Source organism: Branchiostoma belcheri, unplaced genomic scaffold, assembly GCF_001625305.1.
Source record: "Branchiostoma belcheri isolate BF01 breed outbred unplaced genomic scaffold, Haploidv18h27 scaffold20, whole genome shotgun sequence".
Classification (NCBI taxonomy): domain Eukaryota; kingdom Metazoa; phylum Chordata; class Leptocardii; order Amphioxiformes; family Branchiostomatidae; genus Branchiostoma; species Branchiostoma belcheri.
This window is the reverse complement of record NW_017803491.1, coordinates 3,220,138-3,233,287: the sequence shown is the minus strand read 5'-3', so window position 1 is coordinate 3,233,287 and position 13,150 is coordinate 3,220,138. Positions and strand designations below refer to the sequence as shown.

The window sequence follows — 13,150 nt, the reverse complement described above, 5'->3', positions numbered from 1 at the left end:
CTTCATCATTTCCTAGGAAACGTCACATAAGGTGTGGTCAGACTGTCCCCCGTGTTTGACAAAGCATTGTCCAAATCTGACGCGTGTTCGTTTTGATGTTCTGCCTCTCTTAGCTCTTCGTCATTTTTCTCTCCAGGAAGAGTCACATAGATGTGGTCAGAGCTGTCCTCTGCGTTGGACGAAGTATAGTTTAAGTCTGATAAGTGTTTCCCCTTCTTTCCTTCCTCTCTTTGCTGTTCTTCGTCAATTTGCTCCCCAGGGAACGTCACATAAGCATGGTCAGAGCTGTCCTCTTCGTTAGACGAAGCAGAGTCTAAGTCTGACACGCATCCGCCTGTTTTCTTTGTTTCTCCGTCGACATTTTCTTCCACGGGAAACGTTACATAGTCGTTGTCTGGCACATCACCAGCACAATCTGACGTGGATGCAGTGTTTCTGTCGTCCGGTTTGCCCTCTGGTTGTATACATGCATCTTCCCCAACTCCAGAGTTTCCTCCTACAGACGTCGCGGCAGGGAGCGTCATATAGTCCTGATCTGAGTCGCTGCCGTCATCACTTCGTTTGGTGGTTTCTGGTTCCGTTGTGACTGAATCTGTGACTGGTCTTTCCTTGTCATAATGGCCGCCGTCAGACGCCAATTTGTTCGAAGATATGGCGGCCTCTCTGCTGCTGGGTCCCGCGGCGTTTTTCTCGTCGTTGCGGTGGTCAAGTGCCTGTGCTTGAGCATGGACTTCTGCGAGTACGTGTAGTACGTTACTCTTGGCTTTGTGCCTGCTCGGTGCCACAGTTTTACTATTACTGAGGCCAGCAGCGTTCTTGTCGTTGTCATAGTGACCAGTTCCTTGTGCTTGAGCGTAGACTTCTGCAACTACGTGTAGTACGTTACTCTTGGCTTTAGGTCTTCTTGATGTCACCCTCTTAGACAGGCTCTTCGGGTGCTTGCTCCCACCATCATCATCACCATCAGAAAACTGGTCATCGTTTTCATACTGACTTCCGTTTGCACTGTCTGTGTCTGAAAGCTGGTCGTCGATTTCGTACTCGCCTCTATTTGCACGGTCTGTGTCCGAAATCTGGTCGTCGTTTTCATAACAAACTTCGCAAGTTTTGCTATCTGTGTCCGGCAACTGGTCGTCATTTTCATAGCTGACTCCTCTGTCTAAGTCATCATATATTTCGTTGTGGTTTCTCGCAGTATTCCTGTCTCCATTGGCGTTGTGCTGTTGACGACCTCCTCTACACTTGATTTCACAAGCAACTATCACCATAACGATTAGGGAACATCCAACAAAAGGCGACACTCCAACCAGGACAAGCTGTATTGTAGACATTCCAGGACCAGGGCGAGTTGTAGTGGTCTCCGTTTCGGCACCCTTGCTTGCTGTCGCGGTATCCCTAGCTGTCGTTTGAGGCTGTGAAGCGTACACGTAGGTTCTTGTGCTTGTATCGTTTCCTGCGTTTTGGGGGCGTTCGTTTGGAAACTCGGTGCCTGCAACAGTGAGCACAGCGTATGCGTCGTTAGCATGTTTAAATTTGGCCCTTACTAGGCAAGTGTACCGACCTTCCATCCCGCGTCGGAGTGTGGGGATATGCAGCACGGAGTAACACGTCTTCCTTGTTTCACGTCTAGTGACGACCGAGCCTTTACAGTACGCTTCCTCCATGTCAGTGTAGCTTTTGGAGTACTCGTGGGTTGACGAGAGACGGTCTCCATTTGGAGCGATCCAAGAGAACGTCAGATCTAGACCTTCATGACAGTCTGTCTGACAGGTGAGCGAAACGTTACCTGTAACCGTCCCGTAGTCTGAGGACACAGACACCTTGTAGTCACACTTCAGATCGTTCATGGACAACCATCGGAGTCTCTTGTATGGGACGGGACCACACGCGATGCTCCACTGCAGCTGCTTGTTTACCATCATCCATGTCTTCATTTCTCGCAGCCTACAGTCGCACGGGAGACCGTTTTGACCCAAAACCAGCCGCGAGACGTGCTTCAGCTCTTCAACTGCGATGAGTGACGTTAAAGGATTCTGCGTCATCGTGAGTTGGAGCGGCCAAGTTGACTGGTCTGTCCCTCGCGGAATACCGGAAAGACAGTTGCCACTCAGAGAAAGCTTGCGCATTCCAGCGAGCCCAACAAATACCGCGTCATCAATGAAGTAGAGTCTGTTATTGTCCAAGTTCAGGATCTCCAGCTGGTCCAGTCCCTTGAAAGTCTCGGCCTCCAGGCGGGCGATCTTGTTCTCGGTTATTGAGAGTTGTGACAGATTTGATAAGGTTTGAAACGAGCCCGGTTGGACAGTCACAACCTGGCTCCTGCATATGGTTAGTATCCTCAAAGATTCGAGACGAGGAAAGTCGCCCGACATGATATTTGAGAAATTCTGATGCCTGACATTGAATTCTGTCAGACTGGGCGGCAACGATTTCGGGATGGAGTGGAAAGAAGAAGCTTTGAAGCATGTGAGATGTGTAGTATTGTCCGCAATGTTCCCTTCGTATGTGTGCCTCTGAGTCGAACAACAACATCCCAGGTTGGGGTAGGAGGCTGTGTGACCTGCTCTGCTCCATGTCAAAAATACGACCACACTATAAAGCAAACTGAAGTACGCCATCTTAGAGTCCCGAGTATACAAAGATGCCCATTCAATGTCTTCAGCTAGATCTTAGACACTCACCTACGTAATACAGAGTCAGGAAATCGTGAAGAAAGAACGGGGCTCTTTCTTGCGTGGCCATATCATGCGGATCTTCTCTACCGGCATCCGAGTTGAGCAGACTGGGCTTGGTACCCCGGGCCTTCTCCCTTGTACGCTTCGATCCCTATGCTTTTTCTCGAGCACTTTTTCCACAACCTTTGCCCCGCAAATGAAAATTCCTGCCCGGGCGTACATTGAGTGTATGCATAGTTATAAACGCGACTTACGAACGACTAATAAGTGTTTGCTATTGCGTTGAATATTCATAGAAAATACTCACATTAGTGCCATTTTTAATATACCCAAGGACGCCACGTGGCAAGGTGAATCCGGCATGGTAAACAATACGTACGAAAAAGACGTGGTTTGATTTTGTGAATATTTGTCCTCCGTACAAAGAAAATATACTCAGTAGATGTCTCTTCCGTGGTTTGTTTGTCTGATCCTTCATTGTCCTTTGTTTGTTGGTTAAATACTTAAAACTATCTGTTGTCAAATTGACGATGTCACAATTAGTGTCAATATAGCGTTGATCTATGACCATTCAATGAAATATTGCGGTAGACCATCCTCAAGTAGGACATCTACACAGCTTCAAACATCAACAAGAACTAACACGTCGAAGCACCCTTTATCTGAACGCGTTGGCGCTAAATCTTTTAGATGTTTAAGTGACTGTTTTTTTGCATGTTTGAAAGACCCGAGGCTCATAATTAGATAGAACCGTCTGGAAATTCGTTTCATGTTTTTTTAGCGTGATAGGAGGTAACTCTGGGATACGTGACTAAGGGCTTACTAAGGTGCAATGTCGTTTGCACAAGTTCTCGATGCCGAAGGTCGGTTAATGACCCACAGGGGGGCCCACAGCTAGCCAGGAGTGTGATTTAGTCAGGCTATGGTGAGGTGAATTAAACAAAAACGGACAGGCAGCACTTCTAATTATGTTTCACTTGTAGGGACTCTTACTCTAGGATGCACAAGCAAGCTACAAAATTGGATATGTTTGGGTTCAGGGTACAATCTACAAAATATGTGGAAATGAGTAGCCTCTACCAGGCTTCAGAAGGCGGATAGAAAGAGTAGAAATTGGCAAAATAGAGAGAAAACATGCCAGGGGAGTTGGTCCGCTGGAGAGTACAGTTTGCGGCAAAGTGTACTCTCCAGCGGACCAACTCCTCTGGTAGAGGCTAGGAAATCAGTTCAAGTTTGCCGACTCGTTCCCTTGTAAAGCCCTCTTTTATATGGCACTATATGTATATGCGGGGGTCATGAGAACTGCAGCCAACGCACAGTACTAGTTAGGCGGTATACAACAGTCAGCACTTGAGCACTTGAATGCGTCAGAAGAACCTCTGCAACTTTACCCAGTACTGTGCCCCACAAGACTGTGTCCGAACTACTATTGCCTACGGTGTTCGCTCATATAATTACTGTGTTATGCGATGTTGATTCGGCACGTATGAATGTCTGAATGCTGAGTTTTGTTGGTCTTTCGTCGCAAACTTGTGTACTAGAAATAGTCGTGAATGTTGAACAAGATGTTGAACAAATTTTGGCAAGCATTACTATAAGGTATTATTAATTATTTATATCTTAGAAAGTAATTCTTTGATGGTCAAAATGTATCACAGGTATGAATGCCCTAAATTAAGACAAAGGTTTATTGCTTTTTGTATAATTTTTTTGTACACATTGGATTGATAATGAAAACAAGCTGGCCTATTGTGCTTATTTATTCCGTTTATTTGGCTATTTTAACGTGCAAAGGGTGCAAAGTGTAACAGATATTTCTTTCATCTTTAAATTGAAACTTGTCTCCACCTACATTTTTACATTTCCGATAAATTTGTACACTTCAAGATACATTGAGGTGCTATAGTATATTAGAATATTTTATTACAATGAGGCATATGATATGAATACCTATCAAAATACTCTAAGACTTGTTGTGCATGAAAAGAAACTTTACTTGAGATCTACACTTCGATGTTCAAACTTTAAACCTGAAATCACATGTACATGTAAGTTAGGCTTGAGCTAGGGCAACAGAAAATTGTCTTCTATCTACCGCCAAATCTTTCAACTTTTTCTTCTTCTTCAAGCGGAAACTCCTCCTCGTCCGAACTCCTGGTGAAGTCGTCATGAACGGTGTAGTCCTCCTCCACACGCCCCTGTACCGTCAGCATGGCTCGGGTGAAGCCGTTCTTCATGTCCGGTGGGCCCTGTGGCGAGGCGAACGTCAGGGTCTTCTTGTCGGGCTCGCCCCGCGCCCAGGGCTGCTCGTCCCCGCTGCCGAAGGCCAGGTAGACGATACCGGCCGCCACGAGCATACACGACACCACGGTGAACACTAAGGACCATTCGTGGTTCGTCTGGAAGAGATCGAAAACGGGATGTGACGATTCGTTGCAAGTTCATAGAATGACATTATCACCCATGTGCTACCATTGATACTACGTTATTAACACAAATGATGTTGATATGAAATATTAGTCATTCCATATACTCTACCATGTTTTATAATGAGCAATCAGTAGTGGCTGCATGTCAGACCTGCTGTGAGTAATAGAATTCATGAGAAAATATCTTGTACGCCACGTTATGCAAAGGATACGCGTGACTCGAACCATATGTTGCAGAAAGTCTGTGTCACCCCCCGTCTTTGAGGGACGATTGTAATGCCTTAATGTAGATTCTTTGACACTGATGTATTCAAGAGGCCATCTACATCAGGGCATTACAACCATCCCCCAACAAAGAAGGGGGGCGCCACAGACTTTCTGCTTCATGATGGCTTCTACCAAGACAGATGAACTTTTGAGATACCTTGTGTTTTGTCAGCACCCCCACAATGACGACCCAAATGGACCCGACCAGGTGTGAGCAGGATGTGGAGATGCCTTTGATGAGTCCAGCGAAAGCCGGTGACAGGTCCAACGGGTTGACGTTGAATCCTAGCAGAAGATAGACAGACATAAATCTAACAAGCTATCTGGAAATCATAACATTTCTTACCTGTTACGCACGAGCACTACCATTGGCGGTTTGAAATTTGCCATCCTCCTTTCCTGATGCAGAAGCCTGATGATTAATCAGTAAATAAATATGTAATTTATAAATAAATCATTCACAAGCATCAGGGTCTAATGCATGGAGGTTGCAGACATGCATAGATTATGCTGAAGCCAGATTAGATCAAAGTAAATTTGATATTTTTACACAAATTATTATGCATATTGGCGAAGGGCCACCACAAGGTCTTATCACCCGGTTCGTACGAAAGATGAAGGAAACTACGTGTTTGTGTACCAACTTTCGCAAAATATTTTCCTAAATCGTAAGCTGACCAATATACAGAACCAGATGAAAGTATTTTGCCATTGTCATACCTGCACCCATACAGAGCGCGATGAACACTCCTGCGACACAGAAACTGGCTAGCGACATCCCCAGACTGGTGGAGACGGCCAGGAGGATGTAACAGGCAGCCAGGCCGAAGAAACCTGACGAGAAGAGAAGTTATTATACGCGTGTCAAATACTCATAAGATTATGGCCGAGCAGTTTTTGTTGGATTAAAAGCGAGTTTTGAACAGTTGCGAGCGGGTGCCGAAGGCAAGTTGCCAAAGCCACCCAAAAATCGGGACTGTTCGAAAGCTCTAGTTGAGAACATTTACCTTTGATTGTGTTGGAACAAAAGTTTAACTACCAACATAGATAAACTTTCAAGACACCTGGTCCAAAATAAACTTTAAACGCATGCACTGTTGCCAATTGAAACCGTTAACTTTGGGTCGCAATATAGATCGTAGAGGTATCATCATCAAAGTTTAGTGTCGCCACGATCAATGTAATAGCAAAGCGGAACTTACCGACGGTGTTCAATGTTTTCCTGACAACTGTAGTTGACCGTGTCTGCCTGCCGTAGCGGGAGTCAGCAATGATACCGGAAAGCGGCATGCACAACCCGCAAATCAGCGGCGGCACACCTACGATCAGGCCGGTCTGGAATCGAAGATAATTCCGAAAATAATTTCACCAGTTTGAACATAGGATATTAGGATTTTCTTATACACAACCAGGTATTTTTTTACTTTGCTTAGTAAATATGTTTCGATGTCTATCAGACACCTTCCTCAGAGCTTCTGACTGTAGTTCTGCTTCTCGCCGCTATATGTAGCCGATATTACTAGAATTCTGTCAGACTGATTCAATGTAATACTACAGTAGACTCCAATCAGTAGCAAAACGGTTAGTTGCAAACAACTTCGAAATCCCAAACCGCTTTGCAATAAGCACCATTATAAATTGAACCGCGCAATAACAAAAAAATTAACGGTTATTAGGTGCAGAGTTTTAGGTTCACTCTTGTGGCGTCGCCAAAATAGTGAGCCTTGACATATGTATACTGTAGTATTTCTAGAAGACTTACAATGTTGGCGTTGATGTGGAAGGTGTGTACGTAGTACAGCGGTGCGTAGATGAGCATCAGGTGGGTGGCACACTTCAGGCACACCTGGCACAGTATGATGGAGTACACCGGAAGTGACGTCAGCAGGTGCCTCCACGGCACCGGTGGACGAACCTTGGCCTGTGACCAAAATCACAAGTTGTACAACATGATTTGAATGGTTTTATATTATTTGAATTCAAATGATTATGTTAACCGAAGGAAAACATATTGTTTTTGCTCTGTTTCTTCTTCTTCCGTTCCAAACACTGACCTCTGACCTGGTCAATGACCTGAACCAGACTGTCTCTTACCATGGTAACTGGTGTTGGGTTACATAATGTTGCAATTTTATAGTAGGAGAGATTTAGACTCCTGTCACCGTATAGGTGAATGTGTTTGGGTTAGAATTAACAGAGCAGACCATATGAAAAGGTTAACATTATGCATTTGCTTTGCAAATGTTACCTTTCTAGTTTTGAATTGAAACACCAGAGTGCCTGATGTACATAGTAACTTCTAATATTTTACCTTACTTGCCTTGCGCCCTCCTCTTAGTGCTGTATCCAGAGATAAACGGCTGACCTAGGCTTTATCCAAGCAACCTTTCATCTTGTATATGCATTGTAATTAAGATGATTTTAAACCCCTCTTGGATTATATTACATAGAAAAATTTGGTCACAGTAACATAAACTTGAGAAAAGTTTCAGTGTGGTTAAATATGACTGAAATACATACATATTTCTTTTTCTGTATCAACATTAATAGAAAATGTTGCAGCTGGTACTAGTATACATTACAGTTCGATTTAACACTTAGTCTATGATGCAATGATATAACTACCTGTATTTAATATGTAGCCATGTAGGCAAGAACTTGCGATAATGCTTAGGTCACATTTCCAAACCGGGGCCCGACCGGGCTGTTTGTATGAACGAAAAATTAACAATTCATATCAAGAATACACAGAAATAGTGCCCATGATTATAATTAAAAACTTTTCTGTGTGTTGTTGTCTTTTATATCATACTTTTCGTTCCCAATAGCTGCCCGGCCGGGGCCCGTTGTGGGAATTGTGACCTCAGCTTAAGATACAAAGAGGTACATACAGGCGGTCTTGTCTTGGCGCTGACACTCTGACTGTCATTGTTGTCTCCGAGGAAGGAGTCATCTTCGGGATTCTCCGGGGCGACTTCCAGCGACATTTCCCGAATGAACAGGTCGGCAATAATACCCCAGGTCACCCCGAACAATCCTTTTCAAGCAAGTAGGAATAGTTTATCCTTCTATCTATTGTATCAAACATAGATTGTCGCGGTGTCATTTAAAACACTGTAAACAAATTGAATGTACAAAATAAAATTTGGCAAAAAATGAATCAAATATTGTACATATGCATAGACGTGATAAGTAGCTTTTTTGTTGTAACGTAGGATTTATCATTTATAATTGAATTGGAGCAGATATAAAAAAATATGTCAAAAATATCGTCATCTCTTGTTATTATAGAAACTACAACCCTGTTAACCTCTCGAAACTCATTGCAGAAAAAGTGGGACACTTTGTCTATCACACCTTCGAAAAAGAAGGCAAACTAAAAAAGTTTAGATTGTATTCTGTAGTAATTTATAGAAAAGTCACATGTTCCACTTGTATGTATGTTGTATACATTGTGTCATGTTGCAATTAGCCCTCGGGCATAAATTTGCAAATAGATTAATGAATTATCATTGATAGTTTACCGAATATGTAGAAGGAGCCTGCCCATCCCAGCTTGTCTGTGATAGCTCCAGTAGCACACGTACCGATGGCCATGCCGATGTACTGGCCTGTGACATGGTGGAAAACAAGCATCGTTAGTTGATAACACAGTAACTCTTCTCTCAACAGGGACGGGAGGCGATATCGGCTTCCAACAACCTTTGACCTATTGCTGACGCTGAGCGATTGTGTCAGATAGCTAAAGCTAAAGAAGGCTGATGGATACATTCGGTCGAAAATTCCAGTTAGTCTTTTTTTTTTAGTTGGAGAAATGTTACGTAGCGTCATAGCCTGTTTGTAAATATACTTCACTAATGCTGTCATCCGACTGCCTTGCTGACAAAGTACAAACCCTAAAATGTCCGTTGGTGCCAATTTTGATCCTATAGGAACTATCTCATTCCATTTACGAACGTTTAGAAATATGTGGGCTTTGCATGCCATTAGTCATCTCTACTTGCTAGTAGATTAAAACTATTATGTGGTTAAAATTGGTGTACAGCTGCAGCGCTAGCAATATGACCACATGTGTGCTGTCTTATAACTTGGATTGCTTTTTACATCGACAATGAAGGGTTCTCCATATCTTCTACTCACCAGCAAGTACCATAGCTGATAGCCTGCTCTTTTCTGCGTGTTGAGACCACATCCCGAGTACGGAAAAGGCCGAAGGCATTGTCATGCCCTGTGAGAAAAAAAAAAACTTCAGTTCCTACAAGTGAAACTACCGTTCATGCCAAAGAACTACAATATTGCAAGAATACTAACGTTGTGTCTCTGAATGAATGGGGGTTATGCACATTGTGTGTGTGTGTGTGTGTGTGTGTGTGTGTGTGTGTTCCATGTATGCGTAAAATATGTGTATAGATTTGTTATGACTTTAAATGATGTAACCTTTATATCAAGATAACTAAAGATAACCTTTATTGAACATTCATGCCCTATCAAGTGAACAGATGAAAAGGTAAATAGTGTGTATAGTACGAATAGGACTACTGATACTCATCTAACAACATTAGCTCTAAGACTACTCTAATACATTATATCAATGAAAAGCTGCCTCCAGGCCGGTTTGAGCTTCTCATGAATGAAGAATGGTTCATACCTCTGCACACCCCTGTAGAATGAGGGTGAGGATTAACACTCCCACGCTGAGTCGTGCTGACGGCGGCTGGATGATGTGGATGATCGCTCCGATGAAAATAGAGCCTTCCAGAACACTGCAGGATGGCCGCGGACACATGTTAGAAGACACGCTAAAAAAACTTCAATGTTCTAAACACGTCAACAAGTTTTCACCGTTTTACAGTGAATTTTTACGAATGTCATTTTTATATGATTGTGATTTTTACGAATGTCATTTTTATATGATTGTGATTTTTACGAATGTCATTTTTATATGATTGTGACGTCTGTGACTCTGTACATTGATTTGTCTTATGTTCTTGGAATCCAGGAAGATTAGTCGCACTAATGGATATCCTAATAAAGTATCAAGTATCAAGTACATTGGCATGGAACAATGATCTTTATATACATTTGCAGCTTAGGATACATAATCTATTCTTAAACGAAAGAAACATTACTTAAACTATGCCCATTGGAACATTATATTTATTATATTATATTTATTATATTATTTATTATTATTTATTTATTTATATATCTATCAAATGTTGGAAAATGAAAGTTATCCTGACAACTTCTTTGAAATTGCAGTGAACAAAATAAGATCTCACCGTATGGCTGAGAAACGGTAGGACAGATATCCTCCCACCAGCTTCGTGATGATGTACCCCCAGTAGAAACACCCGAACAACACGCCAATCATGGTCTGCGACCAATCAAATTCAGGCTTCGCCTGTCAATCAAAATAAGAAAAAAAAGAATGAGGCATCTCAAAGAACCTTCTTACTTGGGTGTTTACCAGAGTTATCAACCAAGGATTGAGCTGTTTAAAAACTCATCCTTCCCTAGAACTATCACAGAGTGGAACTCGCTGTATACATGTCACCAAGTACAGTAGGGGCATTATCATTACATAGCTTTAAACAATGTTTAGAGTTAGATGTTCAAGGGTTAGGTGTAACATGTCGTTCGGTGTGTTACGCCGAAGGGCAGTTATACCGGCTATACAGATACAGATGCAGATACAGATGTCGGAATCTTATCTGAGGTTCCTGAACAAACATATTGATCACATTGAATCAGAATGCCTTTCAGCAAGGAGAAGATCTAGATATAAGGAGGAAAATTCACGGATCTCAAGACCATTTCCAGACATCCCATATCTGAATTAAATCACTGTTACAAAATTTGTTGAGAATCGTGAATCAAGTTTCATAGTATTACCCAAAACAACATAACTCTTATTCAGGCATTTTCAATTTTCGAAACGGTTTCTTAACCCTTATATACCCTGAAAGCATTTCTAGACAATATTTCTTTCATCACTTCATTGCTTAATCAGGTCCATGTAATAAATTCCCAGAAATTGTACTTATACAAGCCGTAATATGGGTGGTACTGTAATATATGGGTCTAGCAGAACTTTAATTTAATGGTCCTAAACACTACGCCGTAATGTTCATGGTGAATTTTATGTATAAAATCTATTCTAACATCATTGACCAACGCCTGAATATTCCTACGCCTTGGGAAGAATTGTGACTACCGTAACAGTTTGAATGAGCTGTCTAATTGCTTTGTCTGCCCACTAGATAAGGCCACACCGTCTTAATTTTATGGATGACATCCTCTGAAGACCCCCAAACTAGTGCGCGAGGGCGAAAAAAATAAAAATCCGGCCAAAAATAAAAATGCTACAAAACCACAGGAATACAAACCTGGTATTGTGAATTTGGCGCATTACATAGCGACGTATACGACAGGCCGACACATGGATTTTTGCGGAATATATGAATCGACACTGCTGTACGTATGTACTGAGTTCTTGAGTCTTGGAGCTTCGGTAGCCTGGCTGCCGTCAACCAGAGTTATCACCACCATGCACTACCCAGGCCTAAAGCCAGGCCAGAGCCTCGGAATACGTGATCTTTTTTTTTTTTTTTTTTTTTGAGATCGGGCGAAAATCAATGCGCGCGCGGATGTCATCCATAAAATTAAATCGGTGTGGCCTAAGTATGCCTTGCAGTTAACATTATGCTAAGTGCCAAGAGTGTAGTGACCCGTGCAGCCAGAGAAAAACCTGTCGGACGGGTTTCAGTCCTACAATATGGCCCTGTGTACAGTGTTTCCAAAACGTAGTCTCAAAAATATGCACTAGGTTTATTCAGAAGCCATTTTTGCACGTGAGAGGAACACAAAGTGTGCGGTTTCAGGATGAATATGTAGACATGAGTCAGAAAGTTTTATATTAGAACAGTTAACAATACCAGCGGTACCAAATAGTACCACTACATTGATGTTTTACTAAATATGAATTCTTGTAAAAATGTAACGATTCATAATGATTATGATACGCTATAATAGGTTACAAATGCAGAGTCCATATAATATGTGGGATCGGTGTGACTCAGAAAGGGTTCGTCTGTGCCACTGATGATCTTGTAGAAATAGTCAGGGCAAACTGTAAATTACCCTCAAATATGCGCCAAAAACAGTTACTCAAGCAACTGGATATGATTTGGAAACGGTCAGACGTTACAGGTAGCATCCACTACCTTTCGACAGTGACACTGGAGAATTTTCAGAAAAGCAGTACAAACTATTGAGTGAGGTGCAAATAAGTTAAGACCAGTTTTTGAAAGTCCGAAAGGGAACAAAAGATAGACAAGAACCCTTCCAACACGTCTTCTGTTCTCACCATATACTAGGTACACTCTCGGCAAATATCGACAAGTCTAGGACTTGGGAATAAGGTTGATCAACTAGAGTTGGCATTACTGAAGTTTAAAGTACTTTATCTTTTTATACATATCTACATGATACTTACCGGTGGGTCTGCACCAGCAGTATCTAGCTGTTCTTCGCTTGTCGTGTTGACCATTGCCACTATCGCCACGTCCAGATTTCTCCGCATAGAGTACTGGCACAGGATCCCCAAATACACCAGGAATGCAACTACATAGCGCTTGGGAACTCGTGGTTTAGGTAACTCCATGGTTGACTATATAGTCTGGAGGGTGTTAAGGAGACTGCGTGTTGGCGGACGTCTTTGCTTTATGCACTGAGACCAGGTGACCTCACTTGGAACATCTCTTAAAAGCGCCAGCT

General features: G+C 42.4%; 1 protein-coding gene across 1 annotated transcript; it reads right to left on the bottom strand.

Annotated features, from left to right (window-relative positions):
• Positions 1 to 4,480: 4,480 nt before the first annotated feature.
• Positions 4,481 to 13,122, bottom strand: LOC109469141 (vesicular glutamate transporter 1-like). Its single transcript, XM_019767542.1, has 11 exons — positions 12,870 to 13,122; positions 10,654 to 10,775; positions 10,020 to 10,134; positions 9,512 to 9,599; positions 8,896 to 8,982; positions 8,263 to 8,408; positions 7,134 to 7,292; positions 6,574 to 6,706; positions 6,092 to 6,205; positions 5,529 to 5,656; positions 4,481 to 5,074 (listed from the first exon to the last, which is right to left on the bottom strand). Exons 1-11 carry the CDS (start codon positions 13,035 to 13,037, stop codon positions 4,763 to 4,765), a joined length of 1,572 nt encoding a protein of 523 aa, XP_019623101.1. The 5' UTR covers positions 13,038 to 13,122; the 3' UTR covers positions 4,481 to 4,762.
• Positions 13,123 to 13,150: the final 28 nt, after the last annotated feature.